The 11,220-nt window shown below is 41.1% G+C and overlaps 2 protein-coding genes across 2 annotated transcripts; one reads left to right on the top strand and one right to left on the bottom strand.

Moving 5' to 3' along the window:
• Nucleotides 1-6,475: 6,475 nt before the first annotated feature.
• On the bottom strand, nucleotides 6,476-8,200 carry vmac (vimentin type intermediate filament associated coiled-coil protein). Its single transcript, XM_084473113.1, has 2 exons — nucleotides 7,563-8,200; nucleotides 6,476-7,320 (listed from the first exon to the last, which is right to left on the bottom strand). Exons 1-2 carry the CDS (start codon nucleotides 7,751-7,753, stop codon nucleotides 6,843-6,845), a joined length of 669 nt encoding a protein of 222 aa, XP_084329239.1. The 5' UTR covers nucleotides 7,754-8,200; the 3' UTR covers nucleotides 6,476-6,842.
• Nucleotides 8,201-8,605: 405 nt separating this feature from the next.
• On the top strand, nucleotides 8,606-10,799 carry ndufa11 (NADH:ubiquinone oxidoreductase subunit A11). The gene is made up of 4 exons (XM_084472544.1): nucleotides 8,606-8,730; nucleotides 9,288-9,380; nucleotides 10,199-10,321; nucleotides 10,505-10,799. The coding sequence occupies exons 1-4, from the start codon at nucleotides 8,652-8,654 to the stop codon at nucleotides 10,615-10,617; spliced, it is 408 nt and encodes a 135-aa protein (XP_084328670.1). The 5' UTR covers nucleotides 8,606-8,651; the 3' UTR covers nucleotides 10,618-10,799.
• Nucleotides 10,800-11,220: the final 421 nt, after the last annotated feature.

Here is an 11,220-nt window from a genome sequence, read left to right as displayed (position 1 = left end):
TTTATATGAAGTGAAAATTAAAAGGATATAGTCTTGTTCATCACAATATCACCTAATTCCGTGACACTGAAGCTTGGTGGAATATATAATTGTATGTCTGATGTCAGAAAATAACAATAAACCCATCCAAGCATTCTGTGTCCCGAGTCTACCAATAAGTCGTATACCAATATAGAAATATTGTTCATCATTCATTTCACTGACTCTATATCCTCAGCGTCTGTGGCTGGGAACAATAAAAAAAACTGATGCACAAAAAATGATTGGCCAGTATGTTGGATACTGGGGCCCCTAACTCACATATTTATTTTGTTGGCATTACATTTAGGTACATTATCATACTCGTACATTATTCTCTGTTTATTTTTCACTTGCTTTCACAATGAAAAAGTGTGTTTCCAACACCAACAAATCCCTCTCGTTCTCTGATGACTTTAAGAGAAAGAGAGATACAGAGACGGACATGATGATGCCACAAAGTGTAATTTTATGTAGATCGATGACAAAAACAATTCCTGTGCACACAGACATGAGAGCCAAAGTAATTTCTAGGTGGCCTTAAATCAAATGAGATGTCTGCAGCAGTAGTCGATAGTCAGTGTGGGCATGGATCCGTGGCACTGTGAAGGGTCAGTTGTGGCCGTTGTCGAACAATGCCTCGTCAATATCATGGCTGCTCATGACATACAGGCAGTTTTTGACGGCACAGATAGAACGGGAGGCCCGGGGTACCTGAGAGAGAGAGAGAGAGAGAGAGAGAGAGAGAGAAAGATACTTTTGTTTGTTTGTTGTATATACATTTATAGAGTGTGTGTGTGTGTGTGTGTGTGTGTGTGTGTGTGTGTGTGCGTGCGTGCGTGTGTTTGTTTGTTGTATATACATTTAGAGAGTGTGTGTGTGTGTGTGTGTGTGTGTGCGTGCATGCGTGCGTGCGTGCGTGCGTGTGTTTGTTTGTTGTATATACATTTAGAGTGTGTGTGTGTGTGCGTGCCTGCGTGCATGCGTGTGTGGCGGTAAAAGTTAGAGATGGGTCATCATGATGGCAAGTGAAGACACACTTAATGTTTTTCAGTTGCCGCAAGTTGGCAGTCTTATAGACAGTCTGTAAACAGGAGAGAACAACAGAGAATGTCAAGGAAACACATGTACCCACCAGGACGTTGAGCTTGACCAACACATCGCTGCCTTTGGGGCAGCCGGGAAGGCGGCCTCCGGCACCAAAACCACAGCCATGGAGCTCCTTGGCCCCGGACTCATCTTGTAGCAGGACCAGAGTGTGGTTGGGCCCGCACCACACATCCACAGGTCTCATGGACACTGCCACCTAGAGGGGAGGAGGCCACTATGAGCTCAAACACTGAGGTTGAGACTCATTTGAGAGAACTATATGCAGGATTGAGTATGCAAGACTAGGCTTTATGTACTTTATCTAATATTGATATTACATTAGGATTATTTCAGTCAATGTCACCATGCCGATTGACCTGGCTTTAATATTCTTTGAAAAAAAGACTTTATTAACAGTTACAATGCATTACAAAGAATATATATTAAAAAAACCTAATAATCATTCTCTTTATTTACACACACACACACACACACACACACACACACACACACACACACACACACACACACACACATACACACACACACACACACACACACACATAAAGACAGACCTGAGTGAGTTGTCTGCGGTCAACTCTGTCCCCAGTACCTAACTGGCCAAAGCTGTTATCTCCCAGTGTGAAGATGCCCCCCCTCTCGTCCACCAGGCAGATATGGCTGGGGCCCAGCGAACACTTCACCACCTGCCAAGGTTGTACGGAAGATTTGACAATAATGGAATTCTGAATGTCAAATGTCAAAATACACAATTACACATTCCTAAAAAGCTGGATACAGAATGGATAAATAATGTTTTAACAGACACTTGAACCTGCATGATTTAGCATGGTGAAGTGGTTGACACTGTACCTTGGTAGGCAGTGGCAGATGCACAGGTGGTAGCAAGGCAGGGCAGACCTGCTCGTAGCCAAACATCTTCTTGTAGAGAGCGGGGGAATAGACCTCCAGACACACTTTCCCGTCCCCTTCAGAGAGAACAGAGGGAGATGACAGTGAACACACCCCCTACCAATAGGAACCTCCATCCTAACCATGAAATGGGATTGATTCAAGGACGTATGTGTGGCGATATCTGTAGGAGAGAGAGATAGGAGCGTGTGTGGTTCCTGACACTCAATGTGAAGACAGATGGGTTAGGGCCAGATCACATGATAATGATCTGGATATGTCTTTATTTAATTGAGAAATAGTCAAAGAAGAACCTAGCAGCACTGGCAATAATACATTAGTCTTCCAGTGTGAGCTGTTGCCTACCACTCAGGTAGAGGGCGCTGTTCTGGCTGCTTTGGACCTGCTGGATGGACAGCAGACTCTGAGGGACACTCATGATCTTGCGTGTCATGCGCACGGAGAAGTTCTGCCACCTCATGTTGGCCTCGTTGAGTGAGAGCCCATACACCGCCCCACTGCCTGAGAGACAGAGGGACAGAGCATGGCGGAGGTTTGCACTTATACTTATACGTACATATACAGTTGACCTACAGGATGTTTTATAGAATATACCTGTTTGTTGTGGATTGGAAGGGCATTATGTATGGGCTTCTGCAATACTGTCAGTATTTACATGCCACGGTCAATACAATGTTGTATCTTCTTTGGATCATTAGAAGATTATTACATAGGAAATATCTCTCCTGACCAGAAATGAGCAGCAGCTGCCGGTGGACCTTAGTCCCGGTGAGGCAGATCTGCGTGAAGGCCAGTGAAGGGTGAAAGGTCATCCGAAACATGGGTACACTGGTGCCCAGGCCGTAGAAGGTCACTCTGCTGGTTCCCTGGGAGACATCCTGGGGGTTGGCCAAGACGTAAACGTGATCACGGTGGCGGGCATCGTTGCGAGGATCAACGGCAAACTGTGTGGCCGAAGAATAGAACCAAAATAGGGATTAGGGTGGAGGGGTCGGCCAATCTGTTCCTATTGTACTGTGGTCATCTACTACAGCAAGTAACTAAACATGTAAACAACTTATGTCTGCAGGTTCTTACATTTTTTTACACTATCCTTAAGTTTTTCATTTGCTCCGTAATAAACACATTTTGTGTTGGTAACTGCAGGTTATTTCTCCAAAACAATTCGGACACAAATGACTTAAACATCTCAAACCAAACATCCAATTGGAAGCAAGTCCCAATAGTTACTGTATACTCCCTACATCCTTGACGTTGTGGCAGAGGACGTTGGGCTGGGACAGCAGCCCTTCAGCACCATCATGCCTCAGCAGGTGGAGGGTGCCCTGGTAGTCCCAGAGCAGCACGCTGCCCCAAGCGGGCACCACCCGCCGGTACCCATGGGCCTCGGGGAGGTCCATGGCCCTGGAGGTCGAGGGCTGGGAGCGGCGGGACCTGGTACCTGGGGAGCCGCGCTGGGCTGGGCCCAGTCGCTGAGTGTGCAGTGCCTGGGTGTCTGTCAGGAAAGACTGGGAGGTTAGTTTATAGCTGTAGATAGACTAACTATATACTACTAACTAAAGTGTGTAGAAAACCAACCACTAGGATGTACTACTAACATAGACTCTAGTTCGTAGTACATCCAACTGGTTTGTTTTCACTCTTTCTCTATATGGTGACTAGATAGAGAAAGAGTGTAATTAGTGGTATATCTTACTAACTAGAAAGCGAAAGAGTGTAATTAGTGGTATAGCTTACTAACTAGAAAGAGAAAGAGTGTAATTAGTGGTATATCTTACTAACTAAATAGAGAAAGAGTGTAATAGCAGTATATCTTACTAACTAGATAGATAAAGACTGTAGATAGATAACTTGGATTAACTAATAACCCGAAAGAGAAGGGGGACAAGGGAGAAGTAACTAGAATTTATGCTACTAGCTAGACAAAAATAGGCACAGTTCACCACACAGAATCTCTCTACTGATTGTGTTCATTTACAAAAGGACAACATTGATGTTTGATGTATTGATAGCATTAAATGTTTTGTTTCTGTTATCCTGACCGCTGTGCTGCGCACATCGTATCCCTTACGTACGTTTGAGAATGGCCAACCGCTGCCAGTCGCTGGGCTCTGATGGGCCCGGCATGCGGCTGCAGAAGCTCTTCCAGACCCAGGGGCCACTGTTCTGCTGGTGGTATCTGGCGCAGGTCGCTCCAAAGGACATGACATCCCGTGGCGAGAGATGTCCCAGAATGACCTCCATCTACGTTGTAGATAAATATATACATGGGATTCAATTATTCTGAACTGGCCAACAGACAAAGTTCTTGAATGTTTTTATCGTTGTCCTAGAAATAATGGAGGCATCTTGCATTGGACTATAAGCAGCTCATTCATCCAACAAGTTCTCAAAAGGTTGAAAGCAGGGAAAGGGGAGTTTCTTACAATCTCAGGTGGTAAATCTTGAATACAGGCCCCGGGCAACTCAGCTGTGACATATTCTGTCCTCTGCTGCTGGGAACATCATGGGACATAGGCAAATGTTAGGAAGTAAAGATATATATTGACCACACACATCAGCACAAACACAATATGACGTAAGGAAAAGCAGTAACACTTTAGATACATTTGTAAAATGTGACCCTACTTGGAAGGAGCTGCATGGTGTTTCAGGGGCGGGGCAGCGAGCCCTCCTCCCTATACTTCCCTCCACTGTCCTCAGTCTGGAGGAGGGCGGTGCTCCCTCCAGAGAGGGTAAGCGCCCCCTCTTCTTTACTGCAGTTCCCAGCATTGTATAGTATTTTAACAGCAAAGGTAAATGATTTCTGAACATTCGCTGTGTGTTATATTATGGGCTAAGAATTCTAGAATTTCTGCGGCGATTGGGCCATTGTGACTTCATAATGTATAAAGTGTGTGTGTGTGTGTGTGTGTGTGTGTGTGTGTGTGCAGCATTGAATTGGTTATAATTAAAAAAGTATGTCCCATAAAATACTTAATAAGAATTGTATTCTCAGGTCTCAATGAGGTGATACAAGTATCAAGTCAACAATGTTGACATTCATTATCAATATTATGAAATATTTGCTTTTATTCGTTTATCTATCTTTCAAATGAATGTTTTTTTTGTGTCATGATATTGACATACTTTCATCAAATTGATGATACAAATTCTTGAAAAAATGATTTATTAGAAAACCCACATTTAAATATATAACAATATTACAGGACAAAGAACACACCATGAATATAAGGCAGCAAGAGATTGTTGGTACATTAATCATTAATAGCACTAGAACATCAATTGCCCATAATCAAACAGAAAAATATTTTCTGTTTGATTGACACAGCGTGTGTGTGTGTGTGTGTGTTGAGTGGAGTGGAGTGCTGCTCTCCATGGCAAAAACAACATTGCGCCATGGTGATCCTGGGACTATAAACTGCACCTCTGCTAAGCTGGTTTATGGCCAGCCCCTCCAGGTTTGTGGGGATCACTACTGTTCCCTGGTCTCTCCTGGACAAGGGCAGAATGGTCCTATACCGGTCCCGACCTCACACAACGGTCTGCCTCAGGTGCACATGGCTCCCATCCTGCAGGAGGTGGAGTTGGTCTTTATCTGCCTCTACACCAATCTTGGTCCATTTCACAATTTTTAAATTTCATTAATTTGAGACCAAAAATAACGTTTGCCCATTTCCTAGTAATGAGACTTAGGTTTAGTATATGAAGTAGAGGATGGTTAAATGTGGTGTGAATATTTATTTGAATTGAATAAACAGTCATTATTACACCATGTTGCATAATGATACATAAGGCATTCTCAAGGGCCATAATAGGATTTTCTTTCTTTCCCTGAGTGACAAAAGATATTGAAATTGTCTGGTGACTCGTTTTAGAATCTAGACCAATCATCTGCAAAGGGATGTAACAAGCAACACTATACACAATAACTGAGATTCTGGCTCACCAAACCAACATACTGCAGCTTTAAGTTTAGGTATAATATTACAAATGGTCAGGGCCAGCCCTAGGACTTTGTTGGTCCAGAACTAAATTTTCTTTGTGGCCCAAAAATACTCCCGGTGCAGAGATGTATTGCCACACAGGCAGCGTTACCATAGCTACAGTGTTCTTAAAGTGAGCAAGGCAACTTAGCACTGTACAAAGTTTGAGGAGGGGGCAACACAGAAAGTCATCTTTATCCTGTGGCCCGCCTAGCAGTTGTGGCCCTAAACAGAATCCGATCAAGTTAAAGAGGGTCTTCCGTTTTGGTGTCTCTATAGTCGATAAAACTCAATCAATGCAATCTTGGTTGCAGAGAGATAAACCCTTTCCATCTGAATTTCCTGTACACATTATTTAGAAATGTACTTCCGTATTGTGTGTAGAGTAGCATTTGAGGTTCATACGTGTTAATAAATGCAGGTGCATACAAGTTGAAAATAAGTGTGTTTTTAAACCATTTAATGAATAATTTAGATTTTTTTTGCTAACGTTACATATCCAATTAATTAAGTTTATTAAATACAACTATTCTGGAAAAAAAAAAAAGCCACAGTACACATTTTGCACATTGTTAGCATTTCACATTATTGACAATGTAAGTTAGATAAACCAAATCAACTTTTTTATTATTACTACCACATATTTTACCATGAGGTATGATTGACAATCAGTTCAGGGGCACTTCTTAAAGAACATTTGATTTAATTCAGTTTCAAACCCAATATGGCAGAGAAGTGTTGTTCATGTATTGGGAGTTTGATTTAATACTGTATAAATAAACTGGTGAGTATTTACCAAAATAGTTCCACCTTTACCTAAACAGTAGTCCCAAACGCCATGTCATCCATTTCCTTATTATCTACATCATCGTCACTCAGAGAGAAATCTTTATGATTTGAGATAACTTTGTTGTAATCTATAGTTCCCTCTGCTTGCATAGAAATGTACCTTGATTCTAAACAAATTGGGAATTTCCTTCTTTCATCTCCTCCTGCGCCCTCTTCTCCTTCTGTTCGAGCGACTGCTACTCTCCCCGTTTCCTTGGTTGTTCCAATGCCTGCATCCAAACTGCTGTTCAGCCCAGCTGCTCTAGCTACAGGTTCCATCCTTTCCGCTTCAGCCATCAGGGCAAGCATGCTGTCCAGAGTTGGCCTGTTCTCACAAATGCTGTCCAGGAGGTGGCAACGGTGCTGTAGCTGGACTACCAGAAGCTCTCTGTCTTTTAGAGATTGTTGGTAATGTTGGATGGTTTCTTCACTTTTGCAGAGTTTCTTATAGAGAAAAGTTATTTCCCTGAGACATACAAGAGGAGATTAATTGTGCTCACGTCATCATTAAATAATAGGTATGCACCAACATTCTGATAAATATCTTTAACAATCCGATAGGCCTACGTCAATTTGGAGCTTAATAGTACTACAGCGCGACTTAAATTGTATGTCAATACGATTTAATACTTATAAGGCCATTTTGCTTCAGCAGATCTGCAACGTGATTATAGTCATTCCTTTCAACCGTTTCCAATGTGTCCTCACCTTTCCTTGGTCTCTGTTACTTCCCGAGTTGCAGCCCTCATCTGTTCATCCTTACGGATCAGACTCTCAGCCTGCTCTCTCACGGTGTTCTCCGCCGTCTGGAGCCGAGCCTCCAGCTCCACTACTCGTTGGTGAAGTGCAGCTAGGTGGGCATTTGCTTCTCTAATTTGCACCGAGGACGGCGTATACATGTTTGGTGGTGGAGCTCTGTATCCAGCCTTCTCTAAATAAGTTGTCTATTAAACATTTCAATCGGCAGACACTGTCGAACGCTACTGCTCAACATTCGGAACCCTTCATCACAGCCCGTTCCTTGTTTTTCGCCTCAAGTCTGATACGAGGAAGTCGTCAAAAGTTAACAAAGTAGGCGACGCAACCAGTTTGGGGTCAGCCGTGCTTCAGCAACTCTGCTGTTGTTACATTTGTTCATATTTTATCATCAATTTGGATTCCCTGAACAAGTTTCGTGGCATACGGCTGACATATGTTAATGTCATTCGAGAAAAAAAAAAAGATTTTACAATAATGACCATATTTTGTTAGCGAGTTAAGATTTCACCTGACACAATTCAAGTCGCTTTCCCACCAGTTGTTGGTTTGGAATACTGTCAGTCTCTAGCATAGACTGTACAAAAGGCTCTCTTTGGCTTATTCTCCACTGACTGACGCGAACAAGCAGCTTACCTGTGGAATAAACCGGAAACGAGCACTGATCTTTACAAAACCAAAAAACATAGGTGAATAAAATCAATGCCAAAATATATGTACTCGTTATTGTTGTTGTTGTTATTATTATTATTATTATTATCGTAATAATCACAATAATTGTTCTTATTATTAAAAAACAATATTGTAACTTTTGAAATAATGTAATATTATCTAGTCAGAAACATACATACATACAACACCTGTTATTTTTTCTTTGCTTTTATATTTCAAATTATTTTTGCTACCTCAGTTTGCCAGGAAAGGTTGTTGTAAAAGTGGTCGTCATGGATGTATACGGTCATTTGTCAATAAAGTTTTACAAATATCACTTCTCGCGACATTTCTACAGTAGCTAGTGTATGTCCTTCATAATTCTCCAAAATGGGATACTGGGATCTGCAAGAGGGCAAGGACTGCATTGAAAAAACATGGATAACTACCAAGCTGGGCACGGCTTTGGGTAAATATCAGTAGCATAATTCGAACACAACACTCGGGCTCGCCTTAGCAGGAACGAAATACTTCAAACTAGCACTGTGGGGAAACAGGCTAGCTAATGACGCTAGCATATCAGCTATGTATGTAGCAATTGATGCTTCTGCTACACCATTTCATTTCCACATAATCTTGAAGTCATGATGATTGTCGTAACCATCAAAATGGCAAATGCTGTGTCAGGGACCAGTAGCTTTTGAATATTTATCTTGACAGTCTCCCTTCACTCTGATTATTACAGTGATTTAGTGTGGACCATGGTAGTGCTATGGATAAAAAAATCTCGACTTCAATGCACTAACACCATAGTGGACAACAATCAGTGTTATATATATATATATATATACACACACACACACACACACACACACACACACACACACACACACACACACACACACACACACACAGATCCCGCTAATAGGACTTCAATTCCCATTACCGCACATACGTAAACATATTGGATGTATACAAGAATAACAATAGCTTGCCTTTGAGACAGTTTTGTCTTGTATGTTTCAGGACTAGTGGGTTCCGCTTATCACATTGTGGCCTTCCAGCCAGATTCTGCAGTGGCTGCCCTCCAGAGAGCCACCAATGGAACAGTTACCATGGGTAAATCATTCATCCATATGTACAGCTCAGCATCCAATGTCAAGACATAAAATGGTGGTACAAATAGTACTACTAGAAAAGAGCAGAAGACATTACCATAGAAAGCCCAATGGTTAACGAGTGCCGAATCCAGCCTAATCCAGCTACTTTTGCTTTTCAGCTCTGAATGTGTCACCAAAACAAAATGACTCTACAATGTCTACTAAATACGAATGCACATAACTAGTGGTGGCCATTATGCTGAATTTAATAATTTCTCTATTACAAAAGTTAGTTTAAAAGTTAGTTCAAAAGTTTTCTAGGGTTGGTGTTACTCTGGCCTTATTGCCGCTTTTCCACCGACAGTCAATTAGGGACTATTTGAGTCTGTATGGAAGTGGGCAGTTGGGGTGGTTTGAATCATAATATATAAATACAATTTATTAGTTTATTCCATGAATTTAAGTATGGCTGTTCCAGTAAACGTGAAGGGATAAGGATAGAAGCTGTACGACAATTCCATAAAATGTCGTCATAATGTACTGGTTGGGTTGATAGTCAGTGCCACTGCTGATGAGTGTTGTTAGCACACGATGAGAAACAAAAAAAAGAATCTCAAGCTATTTGTATCTGTATCTTTATCTGACTATCTCTTCTTTCAGTTTATACCTACACTTAAAAAAAGTTGCTTTGCCTATTTTTGAAGTTGTTGGCACTTAAATGATTCTCACACTTTTTATGTTCATCTTCATCGTTGATTGCTCTTATACACACTAAATAAATGTGATATAATCTTTGTATGTATTTGTCTCCCATTTCAACATCCTTATTTCCTTCAGCTGCTCTGGGAGCAGTCTTTGGTATCACCACATGTTTGAGTGCTCAAGCCCGTGACGCCCCAGAGGACCCCTTTAATTACTTCATTGGAGGCTGTGCCTCCGGTGCACTCCTTGGAGCCAAGAGTAAGTATTTACACAAAATATAATACTATGTAATACTATAATACTAAGAAACCCCTACAATGTAATCAGACAGTGTTCTGAGCAACGTTTTTTTTTTATATGGAAGGAAAAGTAAGACGTAGTGGAAGGAGCATGCTGCATGTGTATTCAGTGTATTCTGACCTGTGTGCGTCTCTTTTCCAGCCCACAGTGTTGTGACTGGTACATCAGCCTGTCTTGGTCTGGGGGCGCTGGCTTTTTTCACAAAGGTTGGAAAGGTCGAGGGCTGGAAGCTTTCTACAGAACCGAAAGTCTGAAAAGGAATTTTCAGGAGAAATGTAAATTGTATAATACTGATTAAATTTAAATGTTTTAGGAAATATCAAAACAAATATCCTGTCTCCTTTTATTCAATGTTTTTAGGGTGTTCAATTTGTTATATTTATCATATCAAAATGGAATTTATTTGCCATTTAAAATGATCTGTGCATTGCTGGTAATTCTGTTCACAATTTGTTTCAGTATGTTAAAAAGTCTCAGAAACAACTGGAATTCAGCATTAATACCAGTTTCCAAAACATTTGCTTTTAACTTAGATATTATACAATACAATTATTCTACAACTTATTGTTTAGTGACAAAATTTGTTTTTGTAGACTTGAAATGGGAAACTCAAACTCTCAACCTATCAAATTTGAGGTTTACATTTCTCCAATCCGATGCAATAAGGGAAACCATAAGCTATCAAATCAGTGCAGTAACTCTTCCTTAATTTTAACCGATATCTTGAATGGCCATCTGTTTTATAATCGCATCTTACCATGCTGGGTACCACCCATCTATGTATTTATCATACTTTGATACCTAATTTTCACAATTATCTACTTCAAAAATTTAACTTTACTACTTAGGTTAAGAGA

This window comes from Micromesistius poutassou (genome assembly GCF_964030765.1).
Source record: "Micromesistius poutassou genome assembly, chromosome: 9".
NCBI classification, from domain to species: domain Eukaryota; kingdom Metazoa; phylum Chordata; class Actinopteri; order Gadiformes; family Gadidae; genus Micromesistius; species Micromesistius poutassou.
This window is presented reverse-complemented; position numbering and strand designations above follow the sequence as displayed.